This window comes from Cnephaeus nilssonii, assembly GCF_951640355.1.
Source record: "Cnephaeus nilssonii genome assembly, chromosome: 7".
NCBI classification, from domain to species: Eukaryota; Metazoa; Chordata; class Mammalia; order Chiroptera; family Vespertilionidae; genus Cnephaeus; species Cnephaeus nilssonii.
In genome coordinates, this window is record NC_137078.1 from 83,878,211 (window position 1) to 83,904,001 (window position 25,791).

The window sequence follows — 25,791 nt, forward strand, 5'->3', positions numbered from 1 at the left end:
AAATCAGTCCCATCCCCTTAAAATGATCAAAGCTGTTACCAGGTACTGAGCCCCTAAGTCCCAAGCACAGTGCTAAATGCTTAGTATGCTTTGTCTCATGCAGGCCTCCCAACAGCTCCAGGAGGTGAGTACAGTCACGATGTTTCAGTCACCAGTGGCCGCGTATCTGACAGTGGTCCCAGACATTATAGCGGAGCTGAAAAACTCCTACCACCTAGGTATGCCCTAGCTGTCCTAACGGCGTAGCTGTCCTAATGTGTTTGTGGTGATGCTGGTGTAAATAAGCCTACTGTACTGTCACGCCTATGAAAGTATAACAGAATCACATGCACGACCTAATACTTGAGGAGGATCATAACCGACTATGCTGCTACTTCATGTATTGGCTACACTGTGCTTTTTATCCTTATTTTAAAGTGCACTCTTCCTATTTATCAGAATGTTTGTTGTCCAACAGTAGCTGTGTTAAAGGAGCCTCGTCTCATTCACCGGGTCTCTCGATTGCACCGTTTTCTTTTGTGCTTGATTTAACCTCGTGTGGTTTTGCGCAGCAACATGCGGTACAGGTTTGTAGCCTGGGAGCAATAGGCTTTGCCGAATCGCCTGGGTGTGCATTAGACTAGACCACGTAAGCTTCTGTAAGTGCACTCTATGATCGCACGATAACGAAATTACCCGGTGAATTTCTCAGAATGTGCCTCTTCCTCTTTTTTAATTTATTTTCTTGTTTTTTTGTTGTTGTTAATCCTCACCCGAGGGTATTTTTCCCATTGATTTTTTTTTCTTTTAAAAAGAGAGAGTGGAAGAGAGGAGGGAGAAAGGGGTGGTGGGGAGACATGGATGTGAGAGAGACACATTGATTGGTTGCCTCCCACATAGGCCAGCCCCTGACTGGGGATTTGACTGGGAATCGAACCCTTGACCCTTCGGTGTACGGGCCTATGTTCTACCACTGAGCCACGCCAGTCGGGGGGTAGCCCCTCCGTAAGTGTGCAGGACTGTGCTAGTATCCCCACTGAGACAGGACCACAGGCTGAGAGGCAGCATTACCTACCGGCCAGTGTGCAGCCAATAGAGCAGGGTCCAAACCCAGGCTGTCCAATGGCCCAGGCCCTAGGCCTCAAGACACAGCCGAGCAAGGGGCTAGAGCGCTGGGGTTTCTTAGGGGCCGACTCCAATTTGGTTGGGCGGGTGCGGCTTGATGTTGCTGGGTTCTTTCTAACAACACGTTCGTTATTAACATCAGAGAACCAGGGGTGGCAGCCGGAGGTCACTTAGGCAGGCTAAGCCCTCCACAGTCCCACCCGAACCCTCTCCCACTCCAGGGCTGGGCGGGCTGGGGCTCCCTCCCAAGGGGAAGGACGAAGAAAAGGCTGGGCTGACACCCCCAGGGTCCGCAGGGCCCGGCCTCCCAGCCTCAAGACCTGGCTGCACCCTTATTACCGTCTCCTCCCCAACTGCCTGCAGCTTCCGCCAAAGTCCTTGTAGAAAATTCCATCCTCACCCGCCTGGCCAAGCGGTCCCTGGACGGGGGTTTTCCCAGCCGGTGGGAGCAGCGGTGCGTCCTGGCGGCTGCAGCCCAAGGCGTTGGTGAGCGGCAGCCCCCGCATTCCCTGGTGGGTGTCCCCGCCCCTCCTGGTCCCCAGGGCCACTGACTGGCCTTGACTCCTTGGGATGGGCTGGCCGCCAGGGCTGCCGGGTTCGGGACGTCCTGGCAAACAGGAAATGAGACAAAGGCGGCCCCTTATCGGGCCACGCATTCCTTTCAGGTGATGCCCAAAAGGCTAGGGGACACCGGTCCCGAGGGTCTGCCCACGGGGGGCAAGGACCTCGCCTCCCCTCAGTGACTGGCCTTGGGTGTGGGGGAGGAAGATTCCTGCTGTGGGAGCCTCCACCCAGGCACAGCCTCCCTGGGCTCCCGGAAAGGCCAGGGCTCCCCACTGGCATCTGTGCTTAGAGGGATGGGCTGGGGTCCAGGTCTCCGAGGCAAGTGGAGGAGAAAGAATGAGTCATGTCCACTCCACCATCTCACTAACGAGAATGCCGCTTTATCCGGGGTCTCCGTGTGGGTGCCAGGACCCTCAATGAACCAGACCCACTCCCCCCTCGGGGGACTAGCAGCCCAGCGGAGGAGGGAGTAGACACCCAGATGAGTGAAATCCAGGGTGAAAGGGCGGGGTGCAGGGGAGTTCAGGGAGGGGTGTCTGAGCCACGCCAGGGGGCGTTCGGGGGGTTTGGGGACACATCTGTTGTCCTCCACAGGTATTGTCCGGAGGAAGGAAACCTGGAGCTGGCTTTGAAATGGGAGTGGGACGGAGACAAGGGGTGGGTAGAATGGAAGGTCTCTGGACCGGGGGGAATAGCATGTGCAAATGCCCTGTGGTCTGCATTGTACTGGACATCTGAGGGGCGGTGAGGACTCTGGAGTTGCCTGGGCACAGGGTGAAGATGCTGGCCAGGCGGGTCCTTATGGCCTTGAAAGCCAGACTGAGCCTGGGAGCCGGGGAAGGTGGGGCAGAGAGAGGGCTTGGAGAGGCAGGCTCAGCTCAGCCAGGGAAGGAGGGGGCCTCGCCTGGGTGGCTTGGAGAGGCCGATCTGCCGAGACAGAGGCTCAGCTTCTGTGGGGCTGTGCCCCCCTTGCCTGCTGGGCACGGGCACCAGTTCTGCTGACTGGTGGGTTGTCTGCCCCGCACGGGCAGTGCCGAGTCAGCGTCTGAAAGGTGGTTCCCACGAGCTCATGTCTCTCTGAGGGTCAAAGGTCGTGCCATCCATGGTCTACCTCCAAGAGGTTCAGTGCCCAGGGCCACTGACAACGAGGGCTGAGCGGAGACTAAGATGTCCAGTCCACACGCCACTGCCAACCAGCGAGACCTCAGGCAGCCCTTTCTGCTTTCTAACCATATGCCTGCCAGCTCTGGCCTGAAGATCCACGTTATTAAAGTTACCAATATTTTGTCTTTATTTTAAAACAGTGAAAAAAATAAATATCTTTGGAGAATAAGAGTACAGGGGTGGGATGGGGTCGTGGGGCTGGAGACTTGGTAGTGTCCTGGCGTCAGTGGTCTTGTGTGGGGGTGCAGGGCCTGGGGTCTGCAGGCTGGTTCTCCCGGCCAGGCTCTGTCCCATACCCGCTGGGCGGTCTGGGGGCTCCACCAGCTTCGCCTGCCCTCAGCTCCCGGGCGGGGCGCTGTGTCAGCGGAACCCGCGAGGATTAGAGCTACGGCGCCTGCCTGTGTCCGGAGCAGCACGATCTACAGGCAGGCGGCTGGGACGGGGGGCCCCACGCCACAGGGGGCACTTCTGCCGGCTGGCCTGGCACGGTGGCCACGGCCTCAGTGGTGAGCCATGTCCTCCATGCCCACACGGCCCCACACGCCCAGCACGAAGCTCTCAATGTCACACTCGTTGGCTCCACGCACGATGCGGAAGTGGCCCTTCTCTCCCCAGTCTGGGCCCCACGAGTTGGCCGCGGTCTGGGAATGAGGAGGCGCATGAGCAGGGCATGGAGACGTGGAGGCAGGGGGAAGGGGACGGCGGCTGCGGCGCCCGCAGCGCAGGGACTCACCCAGTATTTGAGCGTCCTTCCATCAGGGAGTGACTCCTCTCCCCACCTGCGGGCCAGACCGGGCAGGAGCAAGCGCGCTGATTCCACCTGCTTTCAGGGGCTGCACCCCAGGCACTCCCTATCCAGGCCCCTGCTGCCTTGGGTCACTTGGGTACGCCCTTAGGACGTGGGCAGGTCTCTGTCCTGTCTGCGCCTCCCTCGGTCTCCACATCTAAGTCTGTGTGCCTGCGCCCCGTGTGGTGGAAGGCACGAGAAGGATAACTGAGGGGCGTGCAGAAAAGGGGGAACGTGGGCCTCCGTCCTCCAGGGACCCCCGTCCTGTGCACCATTTCTCTGGAACCTCACACTGCCGCCTGACCGCCCTCCTCACTTGGGGAGCCAAGGAGGAGTGGGTGCCAGGGGCCAGAAGGAAGAGACTCAGGGAATGTGGGTACCCTAGAGGCCCGAACTCCACTGCAAAGAACAGTCATTGGTTGGACAAGTGACATCAGTCACTCTGACGCCTCCTGTTACTCAGGCGGAGGCACTGACGGCTGGGGAGTGAGTCGCTGTGGGACAGAGCTGAGCAGGTGCTGAGATCGGGAGAGGTTAGCCACCTCTGAACCCTTGTCTGTTGCACTGGACTTGAGCTCTCTCCGCGTGTAGGGAAGGAGCAGTCCCTTGAAACCTTGAGAGGCACCCCCTCTTGGTGTGACTAGGCTAAGTCCCTCCTCTTTTGGAGTCTCGGTTTCCTCCTCTTTGAAACGGGGCTTTGCAGAGAGATGGTCTGGATTCCGGACAGGCTCAGAGCCCCCAGTGTAAGCTCGGCTGCCCCAACCCCTCTGTCCCCCCCAAAGCCCCTCACCCTGTGATCTTGACCGAATGGGTTCCGTGCCGGCGGTAGCGCTCTGGCCTCCCGAGGCTCACCGGGGTGTGGCTGTAGATGCCGCCCTGGTACAGGAAGAAGTCCTCGTGCACCTCCATGAGGGCTGTGGGCAGGGGGCAAGGTGGGGCCAGCTCAGCCGTCAGCACAGGCACCACGCCCTGGCCCCGCAGCCTCTCCGACCCGGTGCTGCCCCTGGGGCGGGGACATGGTCCCCCCACTTCCGGCCCCTACGGACCGGCTGCTCCGTGCTGTACAGAACACGTGTGCTGCGGGCCCTGCTCACCTTGGACAGGGCCGTTCTCCATCAGCTCCTTCATGATCTCCGTCTCCTGCAGGGTGGGAGGCGGGGAGGGGAGTATCCATTAGGGGTGAGGCTCCAGCCTTCCGGCTCTCTTCCTCTGCCCCTCACCCAAGTGCACACTTACACTGGAGCCGAGGCGGTAGGCAGGAGTGACCTGGTAGATGTCATTGGCCTGGACGTGGTGATTGGGGCAGCGGGCAGTGGCCTGGCGCTTGCCCCGACCCGTGGCCCGGCTGTGCATCATGCAGCGGGGCGCCGGGCCTGTCTCCGTCTTCTCCCGGCCCGAGAACGGGTAGCAGTGGTCGGACACAACCCTGGAGGGGCAGCAGGAGGGAGCAGGGGCAGAGGGAGCTGGCCTTCCCCCAGGCCCCTGCCACGTGCCCTCTTCCCTGCCCACGCGCCCTGCTGCTCACCCTCGCCGTCGCAGGAACCACCAGGCGCCGTCCAGATGCCCACCGCGGCAGCCCCGCTGGTTGTGCTTGTCACAGGACAGCAGGTTCTGGGGCGACAGGACAGGTGCCATGTGCCCCAGAGAATGGATGGAGACGCGATCGGAAGCCACGGCTGGTGGAGGAGCAGAAGGGCCGTCAGAGGGCTCAGGCCTCGGCCCCCCTCCCCGCCGAGCCAGCCCTCGTGCGCACCTGCCGTGGAGAAGGCCCAGGAGCCCGCACAGTTGCCCTGGTCAAGAGGCTCGTGGATCAGGTTGGGCCACTTCTCAGAGGCCTCAAAGGCTGTGGGCAGGACCTCCCCCGGGACCAGCACCGTCTGCAAGACAAAGGCACTCGGCCTGCCCCCTGCTCCTGCCCGCCTGCCCCTCCGCGGCCTGCTGGCCTTGGGGGGCCACCAGGAGTCTAGGGCCTTCTGCCGTTTGACCTTGAGCCTCTTGCTGAGGAAGGATTCCCGCGACCTCCACGCTGACTCAGTGCGACCCCACACCACCGAGTGCCGCCTGGTGTCAGGTGGAGGCCGCCAGTCCTGAGGCCAGGCCGGAGCCATCCTGCTTTCCTCCTCAGCCCCTGCCTCACTCCTCCTCTGCACCTTTCAATCTGTCACATCCTCCTTCCCACCAGGACCTTGGGCTTCAGGCCACTCAGGGCAGGGGCGGGAAGGAGCAGTTGGTCCCGTGACCGAGCAGGCTGCCAAGGCAAACAGCAGGAGGCAAATAGCAGAGCCCGGGGCGGGGCAGGGTCTGCTCACCCCAGCCTTGAGCTGAAGTCCCTCTTCAGACAGGGCCACTCAGGCCAGCCCCTGCCTCCTCCCTGCCTCCTCCCTGCCCACCACTGCGGGGTGGAGCCTCCCGCCCGCGCCCAGCCCTGTCCTGCTGAAGTGCCCCTTCCTCACGCTGACTGTCCTGCTCTGGTTCCCATTTCTGCCCGGAGAGGGTCCCACGAGTGGGAAGGGAGAAGCCCCCTCCTCCCTTGGGGTTCCGCTGAGCTGTTTCCGAGAATTGCTGCTCTCTGGCCAGAGCTGGAGGAGTGGCTGTTTTCCCTTCCCAAAATACCAAGGTGACCTCCTGGCCACTTGGGCCCTGACCCCGCCGTACTGGGACCAACAGCATTTTTCCCAGGCTGGGGAGGCCAAGAAGGGGCTCAGGCTGGAGGCACAACACCCAGACTCTAAACATCAGTTCTTCTAGTGCAGCCCATCTTGCTGTAGGCCAGAGCTGAAGGCCCAGAGAAGGGGAGTGACTTGTCCAGCGTCACACAGCCTGTTGGAGAGGGATAGGCCCGGGCCCCGGACGAATAGGACACAGGGTGCCAGGATCCCTGGCATCTTAGGCCATGAGGTGGCAGGATTGTGGACAAGGATGGACTTACGTGAATCTCATTCATGCTGGTGACAGAGGGAGAGGGGCGGAGGGTGCCCAGGCGATAGCGAATGCCCTCATCCAGGGTCATGCCCCAGAAGGCACTGTGGTTCCCAGCCCGCCACCTGAAGGAGAAGGGATGGAAGGGACAGACTAAGGCTGGGGGTCCTGGAGGTACACGTGTGTTCGTGGGAGAGATACATACCGGCTAATAAACATATTCTGCCACATAAATGAGGTCTGAGCGTGGGCATGCCTGGCGGGACATGCACCTCGGGCAGAATGTGCGTGTGCCCCGGGGCATTGCAGGGCCTCTTACCCGTAGTTGCCCTGGTTGATGGCGTTGATCATGTCTTGGTCCACCAGGCATGGCTCCTGATCACACTCCCACTGCCCGTTCTGCTGGCAGGTGCTGGGAGAATGGGGGGAAGGAAGAAGTGAGGGGTGCTGAGCAGCCTCCGAAGGGAAGAAGCCTCAGAGGTTGACATGGGCCTGAGATTCTGCACCAGCGTCTACGACAAGACCCTTAGAGGATCCCATGCAGCCTGGTGGTTTAAAATGTCAGCTTCAAGTTCACGATTCTCAAGTGTATATCCCCCCGGATCTTTCCCTAAACTCCCTCAGCCCAGTGTCTACCCCCAGGTCAAACATAAAACATCCCAAACGGAACCCCTGGTCTCCCCTTCTCCCATGCCTGTCCCCAAAGCGGCCACTCCATTCTTCCCAGAGCTCAGGCCCAAAGCCTGACTTTCTCTTATTTCCTGATCTAATTCACTGGCAAATCCTGTTGGCTCTACCTTAAAAATGCATCCAGAATCCAAACCACGTCTCATTCTTTCCTGTGGTCCAATCACCTTTCACCTGGATTATGCTGCAGTCTCCTCGCTCTTCTCCCCACTTCTGCCCTGCACCCCCCTTCAGTGTATTTTTAACCCAGCTGCCAGCGAACCCAAGTCAGATCATGTCATTCCTCTGCCCCAAACCCTCTACTGGCATCACATCGCAGAATAAGAGCCACAGTCCTTATGGTGCCAGCAGGCCCGGCATGATCTGTCTTTCTATCCGCTCTCCGACCCCTTGCCCCGCCAGACTGGCCCTCTGACTCCACCCCCGCCATGCTCCTGCCCCAGGGCCTTTGAACTGTTGTTCTTCCTCCAACATCCCATGGCTCCCTCACTTCTTCCAAGTTGTCATTCATGTGTCACCTGCTCCGGGAGGCCTGCCCTGGCCACCCTAGCTTACAATTCCCCATCCTCCGCGCCTCCTATCGCTCTTCCCTGTTTTATTTTTACCCTTCGCATGCCATCACTATCTGGTGTACTACACAGTTAGTTATTTATATCGCTTATACCTGCTTCCTCACACACTCTAAGGGCAGGTATGATTTGGTACTGAAGAGTGCCTACAAAACAACACCTAGCACATAGCAGGCACCCAGTAAATATTTACTGAATGAATGAATGAGGCAGTATAGCGAAGTGACTAAGCATAGATTCTGAAATTCAAATCCTGGGTTCCAGTCCTAGCTGACGAGGCACGTGACCTCGGGTAAGTTAGACTATTGTCTGTACGTTGAGGACAATAACAGCACCACCTTTCAGGGACGCAATGGCAGCGTGCAGAGCGTGCAGTGCAAGGCTGGGCCGGTCTCAGGTCCTCCAGGGTCGTCATCGACCGTTCTTGTTCTCATTGCAGGGACCCCGCCCCGCCCCGCCCCTCTGGACTTTCCGATCAGATCCCACTGGCCCCTCTGGGTGTGTAAAAGTCATCTCCAACTTCAAATGGCCAAGCTGCCTTCCCACACCCGCTCCTGCCCTAACATTCTCAACCCCAATCACGCACCTTATCCACAGGTGTTTAAGCCAGAGCTCAGGCCCACCCCGTGCCTCCTCCATCAGCAGGTCAGGAAGTCACATCACAAAAGGCTCTGAGTCCGCCTGCCTGTCCCCCCCCCTCCGCCTCCTCTTACCTAACCAGGCTTCCTGCCTTTTCATGATCCCTGCACACACCTCTTTCTGAAGCCAGAGAGATCTTTGAAGATCAGCTGGCCAGCACGTCAGGGGATTGCTCTCTAAGTGGCTTCCCACAACACACAGAACAAAATACGAAATCCTCGCCACAGCTATGAGACTCGCAGGAAGTGGCCTGCACCTCCCGGGGCCTCTCTCCCCGTTTCACCGGCTCGGGCTGCAGGGCGCTGGGTCCCACCCTGGCCTTCCCACACGCTGTTCCTCCCATGTCCCCTCCTGGGCTTCTCATCTCCCCGATATCAGCACAAATGTCCTTCCCTGGGCGGCCCTCCCTCAACCCCACCACACTCTAATCTGGGGTCCCTCTTGTTCTCTCTTTCCCCCTCATGCCTATACGAGGTTGCAATGATGCATGTGTTTGTGGGTCTGGCTCTTCACCACTAGCCTGGAAGCTCCAAGGACAGGACCTGTGGTGCATTCTGGCTGCACTTAGTAGGTCTTTAAAAAAATGGGTGTCGACTGAAGAGTTGAATTCTATGAATTCTTCGGTACTTTTACAAGCTCTTAGCTCCGCTATTACAGATGCTAAATTGCCTCCGTCCAAGCCCGCCCAAGGCTCCCCGCCTCCAATGTTGCCTTTTAAGGAGCCTTAAGGGGAACAAGAAAGACCCAGTATGGCTGGCTCTGCCGTCCCAAGAAGGGGCGGGCACTTTCAGGGAGGCCAGAGGGGACTGCAGAGACAGGAGGCTTCCCTCCTCCTTCCCTTCCCCCTGGGACTCTCTCTCAGCATCCCTCATCCCTCGAGGGCTCACACTGCCCGGAAGGCCCACGGCCCTGCCCCACACCCTCCCTCAGGTGTCCCAAGCACAGGGAGCACAGCTGTTCAGAGCTGGCCTGGGTGGGCAGTGGGCTGGTCAGTCCTTGCTTGCACCTCCCCTTTGCCCCTAGGGCTGCCCAAGCAGGTCTAGACTGGACTGGTGACAACAGATCCCAGCATTCCAGAGAGGGTCTGGGGTGGCCAGGCCCAGGGACAGGCTTGGAGAAAGTGTTAACCCCTTAGTGTCCAGAGGTATCCTATCAGGACTGGCAGAACCATGCAGGTGCACTCCATCTTTCTGAACACATACAAGCAGCTCACACACACAGACACACACACACATGCACACACACACACACACACACACTCTCTCTCTCACCCAGACACACTCACCCCGCACCCCTCACACCAGTGAGGCAATGGAAACAGCTTATGCGTAATGCATTCCAAAAAGTTTCCTTCTCTCTGGGGCCTCCCAGGCAAAGAGGGCAGGGGGTGGAGAGGGTGCAGGGCCTCCTCCTTTTAAGTCAACAGGGTCCCCATTATTTCCATTAAGGCTTCCTACCCACCCATCTCCACTTTGCATCTCAGGCTTCAGATCAAACCGAGGAGCACCCTGACTCCTTCCTCCTCCTGCGGAATGGAAGGGCGGAGGTGAAGGAGGGAGAGGGGCCACATTCCAGGGAAGGCCCTGCTACAGGCTGGCTGACCTCCAGCGCAGCCACCCCTGACCCTCATCCGGTCCAGGGCAGCGGATGCTGCAGTCAGAGGTTTCCTTCCTGGCGCCCCCTTCTCGCACTCTCCTGTGACATGGAGAAAGGCCGGGGGGTGGGGTGGGGGGTGGCAGTAGCCCAGCCCGAGCCAGGAGGGGCCAGGAATGACTCCCAGCTCAGGGCCCCGCCTGGAGTCAGGTACCCATGGCTGATCACCCCTGGGGAATGTTGTCAGAATGTTGTTTATAGACGTTGACACGGTCAGTGTGAAAATCCCCATGTTTCAGATGAGGAAACTGAGGCTCCGAGAAGGGGAAGGACTTGCCCCCAGCAAGTGAGTGACAGGGATAGGGGTTGAACCAAGTCTGTCAGCCACAAAGCCCACAAGGGTGCCCTCCAAGCCCCAAGCACTCACCAACGGTTACAGTTGTCCCAGTAGGTTCCTAAGATTGGATAGATGCGACCCCCATGCGTGCATCCTGGTGGGAGGGAAGAGGAGAAGAACACAGCAGAACTGAGACCAGAGATGATGGGCTGCCATGGCCAAGTTCTTAAAGGTCAGGTGTCCAGACACATGGACACCCCCCCCCCCACACACACACACACACACATCCCAGCCCTCACTGAAACTAAAGTCAAACAATAACTGAAGACCCTCCTGCAGGGTCACCCAGCAACTGCTCTTAGTAAGTTCACCAGGGACTCCAACTTAGATCCTTCTTGCTCCACTTTCTGCCAGCCACAGCATTCCGGGGATGCTTTGCATGCAAGTGAGTTGGGGTTTGGGGACCCGGAATCGGGGTGCGGGGGGAGCAATCCATGGGGAATCTGAGGCCCAGAGAAGGCAAGGGACTCCACTAAAATAACGTGGCATTTGAGGTGACAACCCCCATATGCAGTCTCACATCCATAGTCCCATGAAACTGTGGGAAGGAATTCATGTGTTCCATTGGAGCGGGGCAAGTGCCTGGGCAAGGAAGGGGGTGAGGGCTGAGGCAGGCGCAGGTTCCACCCAGCTCCCAGGTGTGGCCAGCCACCTCGGGGCAGAGAATCCCGGGGAAAGGCAGAGGAATGGCTCAGATGACCCCGACCAGCCCCTGTGCTTTATCAACCTGAGCGTGAGTCAGCGGGCGGGGCCGGCACCTTCCATGTCCGGAATATGGACACGGGACTGGGAGAAAGGGCAGGAAGCTCCCCTTCTCCGGGCCACCCTAGAATCCCACTGACCAAGGACCCTCTCTCGTTCAGACTTGCTGGAGAGGTTCAGGTTAGACCAGAGCGGGGACTTCCCAGAGGCACCGAGAGGGAGGTGGGGTCTCTTTCCCAGTCGCTACAAAGCCCCCCCTGGAAATGTCAGTGCATCAGCCTTGCTCCTGAGCCTGGCTGAGTCGGAGGCTGCAAAGCCACCCGCCCTGGCTGAGGGTGCCCACCTTGGCTGGGGGGGAACGGGGGTGGCACGCCGAGGCAGAAGTCCCAGAAGTCGGGGCAGCAGTCGGAGATGGTTCGGTTGCAGAAGAGGTCGCAGTAGCAGGTAGCGCCCAGGTAGGGCAGGGCGCAGTGGTCGTCGCGGCCTCGGCAGCACAGGTCCCGCTCCTGGCAGTACCTGCCGCCGGCGTCCCGGATGCCCCGCAGGTGCAGCGCGGGGGCGAGCTCCCGGCGCCCGCGGCCCCGCCGGGCACCCAGGGCCCACTCGGCAGCCAGCAGCAGCAACAGCAGCAGCCGCTGTGGGCATCTCCACATGGTGCTCCTGGTCCCAGGGAGGGCAGAGGTCAGGGGTCCCGGAGGGGGGCAGCAGAGGCTCCCTGGCACCCAGGGATGAGTCCCAGCTCCTGGGACTGAGCCCGAGGGCGTTGGGCAGGGTCAGAGACCCCGATTCCTGTGTCCCCAGCCTTGGCTCCTAGGGAGAAGGGGCCGGCAGGAAGGGCAGCCAGGGGGCCTTCGAGGACGGGAGGTGGGGTGGGCATTCTTGGTCTCTCCTGTCCTGGGTCCCTCTGCCTCCGCCTCCATCCCTGATGTGGGTCCTCTCGTCTGTTCTTGGTGACCCTCTGACACTCCACGCTCCCGCTCGGCATCTGTCATGTCCCTCTGCCTGCTCCCTCCTCCTCTCCGATCCTCTGTCTGCACCCTCTCCCTTCGGAGCAGGGGAGCGTCCCTACCTGATGAGGGGTGTGGGCTGGCCTGGGCTGCCCCACGCACCGCCTCCGGACTCTGGTGACCGGACTCCTGTGACCGCTGGACACTCAAAGTCAAGTGAGGAGCGCGGGGCGGGATCGCTTTTTGTACCGCCCCACCCGCGGAGCCGCCCCCCCCGCCCGCCCCCTGCCAGCGGCCACAGGGGAGGGGCCGCGCCTGCACCTGGGGCAGCACCGCAGCCCAGCGGGGGCTGATGAGGGGCGTGGGGTGGGGGCTGGGGCCGTGCTCGCCTGGTATCCGGAGGAAGCTGTTCCCTCAGGGGGCGGAACTCCAACCGAAAGGGAAAGGACTGTGGTCTGACACTGGTCAGGACTTCCCAGCGGCGGCAGCGTGGGTCTCGGGCTCCCGCGGAGAAGGGGCGATCAGGGGCACGGAGCTGGAGTTTTGGACCTCAGTTTGGGAAATAATGGGGAGGGTGCCCGCGGCACACCTCTCTCAGGTCCCCTTCTGAAGGCTCGGTAAGAGAAGCAGCCAGCACACCCCGGCACAGTGCCCCCTAGGCCTGGGACCGCGCCACGCCATCTCCTTCCTCGGAATGATTGGAATCCGGACAAGGATGGCTGCAGATTCCTGAGGGGTGAGGCCGGTGTGCTGTAGGGGCTGCCTCCCTGCCCTACAACCCCTCCTTGGGTCTGCAGGGCACTGCCCCCTCTACCAACCCTGAGGCCATCCTGCTTGGCACCTGTTCTCCTCCCGGGCCCAATGGCAAGAGTCCTGACAGCTGGCGCCCTCCCCCTGCCCCAGCACCCTCCTTCCTGCCCCGGGGCATAAACCCTTCCTTTGCCCAGGCTGGCCTGGGCCCCAAACAATGGGGCTTCTGTCCCGCCAGGCCCGCTGTCACCTTTTACCTCCCCGTTGCACAACCCCGTCTTCCAGGCGGCTGGGTTCAGGCCAGAGGCCTCTAACTGCAGGGAGGAGGGAAGAGACTACACCTGGACAGGCCCCGCTCCCCAGGCCCGGGCCTCAAAGCTGCCCCTGGGGAAAGGGCGGGAGGTGGACTGAGCATCAAGCTTGGGGATTCCCTTTGCCCTCTCGCTGACCTCCCCACATCCCTCCCCCAGCCTAGGGCATCCTCAGCTGGCCAGGAGGGGGAGGGGAGGGACCAGGACAAATAGGCATCTGTGACTGGGTTACCCCCTGCCAGGGGAGCGGGCAGTGAGTCACCAAGGGGATCCTGCCCTAGTGGGTGTGTGTGTGTGTGTGTGTGTGTGTGTGTGTGTGTGTGGAAAGGGTGGAAAATGGGGGAATAATGTCCTGCAGCCCCAGCACTGGCACTGACACACCCAGGAGCTGGCCCATCTGCTCCCTGCGGGGACCTGGGACTAAGGCTCAATGGGAAACTGAGGCTCAGAGGTCAACTGTATCTGAGGTCACAGAGCCAGAACGCAGGCTCCCTGCCTGCCACCACCCGGCTCCTTTCCCTCCAGTCACCTTTAGTCACCCAGCACAGGTCTCAACACCTTCCTGGTCGAAAAGTCCCTTTCCATGCTCTCACCTCCAGCCACCTTTCTGCACGGCCTCTCCGTGTTGGTGAAGGTCACATCCTCAGGGGAGGCGTGCCCACCTCCATAGACCCGTTCCTGGACTGAGGGCTGGCCAGCGGGGACATTGGGCCTGTCCTTTCCCTAAATCACCCCTTTAAGTCTGTGGTGTGTGTGTGTGTGTGTGTGTGTGTGTGTGTGTGTGTGTGTGTGGCTGTGCGTGTGTGGCTGTGCTTGGGGGGGGTGTTTCTGCCTGAGTCTGTTTGTCTGCTCTGTGCCTGTGCATCTGCCTGGAGGCTGCTCCCGTGTTGGTCACGGGTCGGCCTGCCTTGGGCCAGTGTATTGGTACCTCTGTTTGTGTGCTTGTTGGCAGGTGTGTCTGTTGCATAGCTGTGTGACTGTCCCTATCTGTGTCTGCCTACTTACTAGGTGTCTGTGTATCTGTGGAGGTGTCTGTGTCTGTTTGGGGGTTTGGGCTGCCTGCCTGTCCTTGCCTGTCTGTCCGTCTGTGCATAGGAGGCAGGGACACAGAACAAGAGATCACACAGCCAAGAGCGTGGCTTGTGTGTGTGTGTGTGTGTGTGTGTGTGTGTGTGTGTGTGTGTGTGTGTAGGGGGGTTGGGGAGTCCCTTCTCAGCACTGAGCTTGGCGCTGAACCCGCTGGAACCTCGTGACTCACTGGGCTGCCTGGCCAGAGGAGAGGAAAAGGGCAGGGCTCCGGGAGGGGGGCTGGAACCCCACTTTCCTTTTCCATGGCCTCCTCCTTCCTGGTGACTCATTCCCTGTCTTGTTCTTGTCCCACAGCCTGAGGCAGAGAGAGCAACAGGTGAGGAGACACTGCAGGACGCACAGCGCGGTGAGGGCTCCCTCCTGAGGGGCAGGTGGCCGGGCTCGCAGCGACTGCTGCCTCACAGTGACTCGGGCAGACACTGCCCCGCTCTGGGCCTCGCTTTCCCATCTGTACCCAGATGCTCCCTTGGGGTTCTCTCACGCTCTTTTCTTTCTACAAGGGGCGGGGGGGGGGGTTTGAAACTGAAAAGGGGCAGTGACATGCCTAAGGTCACACAGCAGAGGCCAAGCCTCCTCTCTCCTCTCCAGAAGTCCAGGGCTACCCCTCCCCCCCTACAGCTGCTCTGGGTGCTCAGAACGGGCCATTCTCCCCTGGAAGCTGAGCAGAGCCTCCTGGGAAGACAAAGACCCATTGTCCTTGGCTCAACCCTGGTCTGTGACGGAGGACCCACTTACTCGAGGCCTAGAGGCTCAGATGCTTGGGTCCCAAACGGCACTCCAGTTCAGGCTGGGAGTCTCTTGCGTCCCACTGGTCAGCCGGACGTGTCCAGAACTGGGAGCAGTGATACCTGGGACTAAGAGTGAGATCCGGGCCAGGGTAACGTGGTGGGTGTTGGCCCAGGTCGTGACATGTCGGGTTCCCGGGGCGGTTGGGTGCGTTGCCGTATAAAAGTGCTGCCCGCAGGGCTGCGTGACAGGCAGACTGCCGCTCTGCGGTAGCATGCTGGGGCTTGTGGCAGATAAGATTAGGGGCCACATGGCAGTACGTTGTACACAGCGGTGGCATGCCTTACTCACTGCTCTTCTCATTCACTCAGCACATATCTGCCCAGCATTCACTGCGTGCGGGCTCTGTGCTCGGGGCTGAGTGTTCAGGGTTGAGCCACACAGACACGGCCTCTGCTGTCCTGAAATCTGCAAATGAATGGGGAGACAGACAAATAAATGAGCAAACACAGGTTCCAAGGAGCCATTCCACCGTGCGCAGTGCTATGAGGATGTGTACAGGCTCAGGAGCCTGGAGCGTGGAGGTGGGCCAGGAGGTCTCAGAGAGGCGATGACATCTGAGCTGAGACCTGCAGGCCGAGGAGGCAGCCACTCCTGGAGCCCAGGGGAGGGTGGGCCAGGGAGCACGGTCGGCGTGAGCAGAAGCCCGAGGCCGGGCACAAGTTGGTCTGTTTGAGAAACAGAAGAAAACCCAGAGTGGCCGCACCACAGTGAACAAGGCGGCGGAGGAGCAAGAGGGGCTGGGAGGTGGGCTGGAGCCCATCGGGCAGGGCCCGGGGCAGTAGTAAGCAGCTGGAATGGACTTCCGGCTGCCGACAGATTTCCCAAGCGCAAGAGCCCACTCGGGCTGCTCTGCAGATTACAAGGCCAAAGTGGAGTCAGAGAGGCCAGGTAGGAGGCCAGGGTAACCCAGACTAGAGACACTGAGGCTTGAAGGAGGCTGGTGGCCACGGAAATCAAGAGAAGCGGGCCTATTCAAGACCTGCTCTGAAGGTGGAATTCACTGCGTGCTGAGGATCAGCTGTGGTGGGCCAGAGAGAGGAGAAACGCAGGAGGAGTGCTGGGTGTCTAGCCCACTGGGTGCAGATTCTCTGCTCCTCCCACTGAGAGGCGGAGACTGTCTCCCTCCCTGGAATCTGAGCAGCCTGGGGGTGCGCTTGGACCGTGGAGTACTGAGTACCCAGTACCATGTGCCCCATGCTGATTTCCAGCTCAGACTGGAAAAGAGGGAGGGGGACTGAGCCTGGGGAGGCTCCCGTACAGGAAGTTGGGCAGAGAGGAGGAATGATACACAGACCGAGCAGGGGTGGCCGGAGGAAGGAGGGAGGCAGGCGAGAGAGCTGTCAGGAGCCAGGAGAAGAGAGTGTTTCAAGGAGAGAGTTGGCCTGTGGGAACACGGCCCAAAGGCTGGACCGAGAAGTGTGCAGTCGATTTGGCAACAAGGAGGCTGGGGCCACCTTGATACGAGCCTTGTTAGCGGCAGAGTGAGTACGGGAGCTGGATTGGAATGGCTGGACCAGCACAGGGGAGCTAATGAATGGGAGAGAGCAACCACAGGAACTTTCTAGAACGTTTCAGAGCAAAGGGACGCAGAGAAATGGGGCATTGGCTGGGAATAGAGGGGTCAAGAGCTGGTTTTGTCCAAATATGAGGATATGAATTGGGTCTCTATGTCGATGACAATGCCCTGTAGGAGGGGGAGGAACTGATGATGCGGAGGGAGGGGTTACACAGGAGCAACGTCCTTGGTGAAGATGTGGGTATCCAGAGCACAGGAAGACAGAGCAGGCCTTTGATGGAAGTGAGACAAAGTGACAGGAGTGTGGGGGGAATAGGGGGCTGGAAAAGATGGAGGATCAAGGATCAGGGGTGACATCCCTTTCACAGTCAAGGCCACTAGAGGAACAGCAGGATTGCCTGCGTGTGGAGTGACCATTGGCAGTTGCTGACTATGAATCGGCAATGCCTCGGGTCTGCCAGTTCGGGTGTTGGCTTGCCCAAGGTCACACAGCTTAGGGGCGGAACGGGATCGGGAGCCCAAGCCCGGAACTTGCCTCTGCAGAGGCCAAACTCCTCCGGTCCAAACCGACTCTCACCCTGGGCAGTGTGTGTGGCCCTGGGTGTCGGTGAGCCTGGGGAAATGCAGGAAAGAGAAACACAGCTTTCCCTTCTCTGTAACGTCTGCCCGTCATGGGTGCTTTGGGGCCAGTTGAACACAAAGGGCCCTTAAGTGTTGTTTCCTTGCGAAGTCTATTTGCTGAGCAATGACACCATTTCCCGTCTCCATCTATATCTAAATTGCTAGTTTCTTTCAACCCCAGGCCAGGAATGCCCGGATATTTGGAGTTAGTGGCTGCCCCCATCTCTGACTAGGCTGCCTTCCTTCAATTCAGCATCACTTTCACTAAAGAAACTGCCCCCAGGAATCGTAAGCTTGGTGTTATCAGCAGCAAACATCTTAGAAAACTGGTACTATCTTCCAGTGACTCTTTACAGAAATATTTCCAAGTCCTGCTCTCCCCAGCCAGGGATGTTAATAAATGGGTCTTGGAAAGTACAGGAAGCTCTTCCATACCTTCAAGCACGTTTTACACTTCTACCTTTGAATCCCTAAGCAGAAAGTGATAAGGTCCCGATGGTTGAAATTGCCAGAGGGACAGGGGAGAGGGTGGAGATAGAAGAGGGTAAAGGGGGATACATGGTGATGGAAGGAGACTTGACTTGGGGTGATAAACACACAGTGCGATATACAGATGATGTATTGTAGAACTGTGCGCCTGAAAGCTATATAATTTTATTAACCAATGTCACCCCAATAAATTCAATAAAAATTAAGATAAAAAAGACCCCAATAGTTGGGTGACTACTAATCCAATTAGACACTTTTAAGAGCTGGATCCCCAGGGGGAAATACTGTAATGTGACTTCAGTGGTTGCAATGGGTTGAATCCCCGAAAAAGGTATGCCCATGTCCTAATCCCTGGAACCTATGAATGTATGAATGTTACCTTATTTGGAAAGAGTCTTGCAGATGTAATTAAGGATCTGGGGGAGGGGAGGGTCAAATTCACTGACCAGTGTCCTTATAAGGGACACACAGGGGACACAGAGGAGGAGGAGGAGGAGGTCCAGTGACCACGGATGCAGAGATTGGAGTGATGCGGCCACAAGCCAAGGAACACCTGGAGCCACCAGAAGCTGGAGGAGGCAAGAAACAGATCCTCCTCTAGGGCCTCCAGAGAGAGAACGACCCTGTACAGACACCTTGATTTTGAACTTCTGGCCTCCAGAACTATGAAAAAAATAAATTTCTGTTGTTTTAAGTAGTCAAGTTTACTAAAAAGAGTTGGTTCTGAATTCAATTTATTGAAATTTACCCCAATTATACAAAATCCTGATTTGGTTTTATTTTTGCCCTCCAGTTACCTAATGTTAAGGTTGGATGAGTAAAGCAGGCTTTCTACTTAACTTCTGGGTTTGCTATTTAAAATGCTAGTTACCCTCATAACCTTAGCCCTTCATATTTTTTGCCTCTATTCTTCTATACTCAGATTTTTCTCACTTATTGTACAAAGAAATTGCAGTGTATATTTTCATGTAATTTGATTTTGGAATGCTGTCACCTTATGTAGTGAGTTCTTCCAAAATATAATTTTCTTCCAATTAAAAAAAAAAAAGTAGCCAAGTTTGAGGTGGTTTGTTATAGCAGCCCTAGGAAACGAATACAGAGGCCTTCTATTTCAAGGTTGTATAGGCCTGAGAGCTACGTGTCCATTGGAATGTGCCAAATTCAAGGCCATATATATAGAGCGAGCCGGTACAGAGCTGCTCAGGTTGGGAAAAGCAGAACCAATGGCTCAGAAAATCTACTCACCTAACGTGGCTCAAACACTCATCTGCAGTGGTGAGGGCCCAATATCGAGGTCAAGAGCACCGTCAGTAGACAGATGGAGTAGCTTCAGATCCTGGCTTCCTCTCTCAGTGACTGTGAAACCTGGGGTGAGTTTGTTAAGTGTTGTGGGGTCGAACCCTGGAGTCAAAAATAAGACCACCGGAGGCTGCTGATTGATTAAAAAAGCAGGCAAGGATTTATTGAACTGGCCAGGACGGCCGCGAGACCACCCCACGCAGGTGGCCACACTCACGACCGCCGTTCCGGGTGTAGGCAGTCCTTTTAAAGGTCTAAACCACAAGAATTTTCCTTTGTCCTGCTGGACATTGGAATGTGGCCCTATTTTGCGAAAGCAGGTTTTTACAGAAGCAGAACCAAGCGGACTCAGCAATCTCTAAAGGTTATCTACAGTTTCTCCTCCTGGAGCTACTGAGTCAGTGGGAATCAATCTCCTGTAGTCCTGGTCCACAGGCACAGGAAAATTACCTCTGTGAGTCTCCAGGTCTCAGTCTGGAAGCTGAGGTAACCACCCTATTGTTTAAGCAAGTAAGTGCGTGCAGAAGCCAGAATAGCAGGGTTAAAATTCAAACAGCAGTTTTTACCTAAGTATGGTTGCTACCATACTTCATTAAGCTCTCTGTGCCTCAGTTTCTCCCTGTGTAAAATGGGGACACTAACAGTCCTACCTGCAGGGGGAGTTGTGAGGATCATGAGACTTAATATACGTAAAGCACTGGGGTCAGCAATGTTCCGCTATTATTAAATGACCCAAATCAAAAGGCCACAATGAACTCAGAATAGCCAAGTAGACACAGAAGTGCCGAAACCGACATCAAGTGAGTCAAACTGGGTAAAACCACCTGAGATGAGGGTAAACCTGCTCCAGCTTCTTGGGTCAACCCACAGGGAAAGCAGATGGAATCGGCCAACAGGCTTAGAAGAGATCTGGAGTCTGTACACGCTTGCACACTCAAGGGGTCCCTCTAGTCTCTGTGCACATCAGCTTGGAGGGTAAGGGACGGCCCCAGAAGGCTCCCGGAGTGAGCGGTGACGGACAGGCAGAGGGCCCTGGGAGTAAGTCCACACCTAGGACAGACCAAGTCATATTTCCCCGTGGGCAACACAACCAGTATCTCCTAAAGGAACACAGATCCCTTACGTCAGTCAAAGCTCCATACCAGGAACCAGCCTCACCCTAAATGGACAAGGGACTTGATATCTTGCCCCAGGACCCTGAGGAACATCATGGATCCCAGAGGCAAGAAGGGCAGCCAGAATCCATGGGGTCTGGAGGGTTGTCGGAACCCAAGGCCGCTCTCGCTGGCCCAGGGAGGGGGAGTAACCGCCCTAAGGCCAGCAGCTCCATGAGCAGCAGGATGAGGAGAGGGATACCTTTGGGAGCGTGCGAGTTTCAGGGGAGAAACCAAAAGTTAGAGGCTGTCCTGGGGCAGCTCACTGCAGTGGTCACAAGTGTCCCAACTCATAGGAAGTCCCCAGCCCCCCGTGGTTCTACCCCATCCCCAGGGCGCTGTCTCCAGGGGACGCCTGTAATGCATTCGTGTGACTCTGTGTCTCCCACTGGTGGGGACAGATGCCAGGGAGGGGCTGGGGAGCTGGATCCTCTAAACTCGAGGCTGGTGGGCAGCAGCCCTTCTATAGTAACGATCAGAAGCTGGGGAGAGCGGGAGAGTCCCAGAGGAGAGTCTCCCGTGTCACCCCATGGCTGCTTGGGCACAGATGTGCTTGGACAGAGCTCAGGTCAAGGGCCTGGGTGGGAGTGAGTACCAGTCTTGGCGCTGCCTCTGATCTTGAACAAGCTGCCACTCTGTCTGGGCCTCACTAACCCACATATGCCATGGGAGGGAGCTCTCCCTAGTCATCAAGGGCTCTGAAACTTATAAATCAGATAGAGCTCGTTCATTCTAACCCTCATTTACAAATGAAGAAACGGAGACAGAGAGGGAGGAATTGGGCCATATTCGCAAAGCAAGTGAGGGGGGGGGAAAGGGATCTTTCATTTCTTGTCCATCTACTGTGTGCTTGGTAAACTCCCTCTACAAGGAATGGTCTCTCCTGCCCCCCAGCCATCGCAAACTGCCACGGCCGACACCTTCTATGGGCTGGTCACTTGACCTGAATCATCTCATCCCGCAGCCACTTTCTGAGCTATTATCTCCATTTTCACTGATGGGAAAACTGAGTCCCAGAGAGATGACTCACTCCCACAGCCATCTGAATTCTTGTTTCTAGTTCCCCCTGGGGCAGAAGGGGAATGAGGATGGAATGCTGAAGGTCAAGGGTTACTTGGACGACGTGCCTCAGAGCCAACTTGTTGAGACAGGGCCGGGGAGTAGGCTCAGGTTCAGAAAGAAACTGGGAGGCAGTGCCCCACCGATTCATTTTAAAACAATTGGTTTTGTTTCATTTTTAAATTAACGAATTAATACATCCTCATGGTTTGAAAATCTATATAAAAAGCATGGAACAGCCCTGGCCAGGGTGGCTCACCTGGTTGAGCATCATCCCAGCACGGAGAGGTCGCTGGTTCTATGCCCAATCAGGGCACATGCCCAGGTTGTGGGCTCAATGCTCAGTAGGGGGCTGCAGGAGGGAGCCGATAGATGTTTCTCTCTCTCTCCCTCTCCCTTCCTCTCTCGCTAAATAAAACCAATATATATATATTTTAAAGCACAGAACAAAAAGTCTCACCCTGCCTCAGGTGCCTCATTTGCCCTCTTCTGACTCCTCATCCCCAACCCCGCAAACCACCACTTTGTATGAGCATCTTGGGTATTCTTTTGGAGTTTCTTTATGCAAGTGCAAAAGTGAGTGCACCTCCTTACTGCCCTTTTCACATAAAAGGTAACAAACTACATCACTGTGCTGCCCTTTCCCAACAGGCACGCGTCCCACAGATCTTTATCAGCAAACAGAGCTTCCTCCTTTCATATCACTGCCTGGTTTCTATTGTAGAGATTGAAATAATTTATTTAACCAATTTCCTATTGATGGACATTTTAGTTGTTACTAGACTTTTTTTTTTTTTTCCTTTTTGGTGTCACAGTAATGCTGCAATCATCACGTACATGTATTGTTCCATATACATGCAAATATATTTGCAGAATAAATTCCCCAGCGTGGATTGCTAGGTTGTAGGTATTGTATTAGTTTTCTATTGCTGCATAACAAATTACCACAGACTCAGCAGCTTAAAATAACACCCATTTATTAACTAACAGTCTGTTGGTCAGAAGTCCGGCCTGAGTGTGGCTGGGTTCTCTGCTGAGGGAGCCATCAAGGTGTTGGCAAGGCTTGGTCCTCATTTGGAGGCTCTGGGGGAAATCAGTCTCCAAGCTCATTCCTGACATTGGCCAAGTTTGGTTCCTGGTGGTTGTAGGACTGTGGTCTCTGTTTTTTTGCTGGCTATCAGCTGATCAGCTGGATGCTTTCTCAGCTCCTAGATGACACTATCATTTTTTACGTGGCTTCCCCCAAATGGCACAATGAATTCTTCTCATGCTTCATGATTTAAATCTCTGACTTCTCCTTCTGAGACCAGCCAGAAAAAATTTTCTGCTTTTCAAGGCCTTTTCTGACCAAGTCCAGCCCACTCAGGGTCATTTAGGACCTTACTTACATCTAAAAAATTTCTTTTGCCATATAATGGGACATAACCCCGGAGTTCATATTTTCATCATATTCACCGATTCTGCCCACACACAAGGGCAAAGGTAAAAGCCAATGAGGGTCACCTTAGAATTCTGCCCAACACAAGTGTATTTGATAGATATTGCTATCTTGTCCCACAGGGGTTGTGCTGAAGGCTCAGGTATTCTGAGAATACCTAAGATACTCATTGATGTTTCTCTTTTTAAAGATATTTTTAATTGATTTCAGAGAGGAAGGGTGAGGGAGAGAAAGATAGAAACATCAATGATGAGAGAGAATCATTGATTGGCTGACTCCTGCACACCCCACACTGGGGATTGAGCCCACAACCTGGGCATGTGCCCTGACCGGAAATCAAACCATGACCTCCTGGTTCATAGGTAGACCCTCAACCAATGAACACACCGGCTGGGCCTCATCGTTGATGTTCCTACCTCTCTTTCCCTCTCCCTTTTGCTCTGAAATCAATAAAAAAATATATATATTTTTAAAAGTCTAAAAGATATCTATCTATCTATCTATATCTATGTAGTTGGTTTATTTGTTTTGTTATGACTTCTGGTTTTGAGTCACAGAAAGGTCTAACTCCAAAGTGAATCAGAAACCCTCCTAGGTTCTCTTTTGGTGCTTTTAGTTTCACATTATACACTGGTTCTTGGAACTGGGAGCTTCGCTTGTCATTTCCTCAGCAGCGAGTGCAAAGTTGAACCCCAAGGCTCGGGGTTTGGGGCAGGGAAGGGAGCTGCCATGGCTGAGGCCTCTGGGTGCTGGGCTCTGACTTCCTGCAGCTCTCCGGGAAATCCCAGCCAGGAGACCTTCCCACTTCCCTTCCTCCAGCTCTCATTGTATCCTGGGCTGGCACAGGCGCCGGAGTCAGGGAAATCCTGCCCTACCCGAGGAGCTTCCAGTCTGGAGCGTGAAAAAAGCACATGGCCAGACGGGAATTCAAGAGATAGAACCAGAGCTGGGGGCTGGGGGGATGGAGATGAGGATCCTGATGGGAGGCTCCAGGAAGGAGAAGGCATCTGAGCTGAGCCTTAAGAATGAGGAAAAATGTAATGGTAGCGATGGGGGAAGGGGAACAGCAGGAGTAAAGACAGGGAAGTGGAAAAAACATCCGGAAGTCTAGCTTGGAGAAAAGGACTTAGTGCAGTGGTTTCCAACGTGGGGCACATGCCCCACAGGGGGGCAATTTGAGAATGAGTTATTAACAGTGAATTTTTTGCATTTCTTATGGTTCTAGGGGCCTCATATACAGTATATAAATATATATTGTGACATTTATGCATTTCAGTTCTCTATTATATGTTTTGAAACTTTATTTGCTATTTTTCATATCACTTTTGTATTCTTATTATTTTAACAATTTCTTAGTGATTTCTTCCTCAGTACTGCAACTGTCCTTTCCTTCTTTTATTTTTCTCTTTCATGGATGCCATGTTCTTTGGAAGCTTGTTAGTGGCCTGTTAGGCTTCCTCCACGTGAATAGGAGTTCACTTTTTTAATAAGAAGAATTATAAGTCACGGGGCGGGGGTGGGGGTGGGGCATCAGGATTTTACAGATGCTCAGGTGGGACGTGGCCAAAAAAGGTTGGGAAGCGCTGACTTAGTGGATCATGAGGTTCGCAAGGGTAGGGATAGAATGATTTCTCTCCTTGCATCTGCCCGAGTTTGGCAAATGAAAGGAAGCAGAAGAGACCTGGGGCTTTGATCCAAGGCGAAATCATTTCCCCTTTACTCAGAGGGTGAGAAGCAAAGACATCCAAGAAGAAGAAGCCCTGTGTGCGGGAATCTCAGAACCTGGGCGCTCTCAGCACACCACCTCCCCCTGGTGGCTGATTTGGGAATTGTCAGTGGCCGGCCTCAGGTGTGGGGTTTGAGCACCAAGACTGAGAAGGCAAGGTGCAGAGGAGGCTGAATGTGTCTCAGAGGACTGAAAACCCATGAGATCCTGCCCTGAAAACGTCTGAGTTGCATGGGCCCTCAGAGGCCATCTGGTCAGGCTTCTTCATTACATATGCAGAAGCCAAGTCTCGGAGGGGGCTTGGGGAAGAGAGCACTAGACCTGGTGTCAGAGTCCTCCGTTTACTGCCTGGCTCCGTTTCTTACTGGTTTTAAGACCCCAGGAAGGTGGCCTCCGCTCCCCCCTCCACAGTATCCATCGCTGTAAAGTGGGGCCTGAGGTCTAATAAACTCCTTTTTTTTTTTTTTTTTCTGGTAATGTCAGGCTGTGTTACTCCGAGCAGCTCTCCCACTGCAAACTAAAAACGCTGGTGCAGTGGTCTAAAGAGAAAGGAAGGTGTTACGAGAATTCTACGGAAGGGAAAACAGAAACTTAGATAAACCAAGCACAGAAGTCACTTTTATTCTGAGGGTATTTCCTCATTCCGGCCAGTTCCAACTGTTGTTTTGCTGACTGCCCTGGGCAAGGGGCCCAAGTGAAAGCGAAAGCACAGGGGAGGGAGCCCCTCCCCACAGCAAGCTCGGATCCCAAGGACCCGCCGCTCAGAAGTACTCCAACCCCTGGTCTGGACTTGCAGCCTCGTTTGTATCTGCTGGGTGACACGTAACCTCAAGCCTGGAACTTGGACTCAGATGACCCCATCTTGGACTCAGATGGCACCTCCCGGAAAAAAGCAAGTGCAAACCTTTTTTGTAGGGAGCTATCTTCAGCCTGGATTCCAAATCAATCACACAAATAAATCTTTAGGTAAATAAGATCCCATGGCAAGAACCAGAAGAAATGAGAGGCAACGAAAAATACCCATCGAGAATTTAGACACTGGAATTATTTTACACAGAATATAAATAAATGAAAGACGAGCTTGTAATACTAGCATGAAATAGGGAAACTATTAAAAAATGACAGTAAATTTGAAAAGAGCCACATTGGACTTCTTGTTACAAATGAATAATACAATAACTAAAATTAAGAAGTTAATGTCAAATTTTTTGTTTTTATTTTTTAAATATATTTTTATTGGTTTCAAAGATGAAGGGAGAGAGAGAGAGAAACATCATCGGTTGGCTGCTTCCTGTATGCCCCACACTGGAGATGGAGCTGAAACCCGGCATATGACCTGACCGGGCTCGATCTCCAGTGTGGGGTGTGTAGGAGGCAGCCAATCAATGATTCTATATCTCTCTCCCTCTCCCTTCCTCTCTGAAATCAATAAAAAAAATTAAAAAAAATATATTTTATTGATTTTTACAGAGAGGAAG

At 55.5% G+C, this 25,791-nt stretch overlaps 1 protein-coding gene across 1 annotated transcript; it reads right to left on the reverse strand.

The window, feature by feature from the left end:
- Nucleotides 1–2,941: 2,941 nt before the first annotated feature.
- TINAGL1 (tubulointerstitial nephritis antigen like 1) lies at nt 2,942–12,347 on the reverse strand. The gene is made up of 12 exons (XM_079777055.1): nt 12,195–12,347; nt 11,469–11,785; nt 10,454–10,517; nt 6,858–6,950; nt 6,549–6,663; nt 5,373–5,496; nt 5,145–5,295; nt 4,856–5,045; nt 4,714–4,759; nt 4,410–4,533; nt 3,566–3,611; nt 2,942–3,473 (listed from the first exon to the last, which is right to left on the reverse strand). The coding sequence occupies exons 2-12, from the start codon at nt 11,776–11,778 to the stop codon at nt 3,333–3,335; spliced, it is 1,404 nt and encodes a 467-aa protein (XP_079633181.1). The 5' UTR covers nt 11,779–11,785; nt 12,195–12,347; the 3' UTR covers nt 2,942–3,332.
- Between the last annotated feature and the right edge of the window lie 13,444 nt (nt 12,348–25,791).

Excerpts from the sequence above, each read along its gene's own strand:
- TINAGL1 (XM_079777055.1), bottom strand. The coding sequence starts at position 11,778 with ATGTGGAGATGCCCACAGCGGCTGCTGCTGTTGCTGCTGCTGGCTGCC. Across the intron at positions 5,296-5,372 it reads CTGGGCCTTCTCCACGGCAG|CCGTGGCTTCCGATCGCGTC; the intron begins GTGCGCACGAGG and ends CTCCTCCACCAG. Across the intron at positions 4,760-4,855 it reads CCTACCGCCTCGGCTCCAGT|GAGACGGAGATCATGAAGGA; the intron begins GTAAGTGTGCAC and ends CCCACCCTGCAG.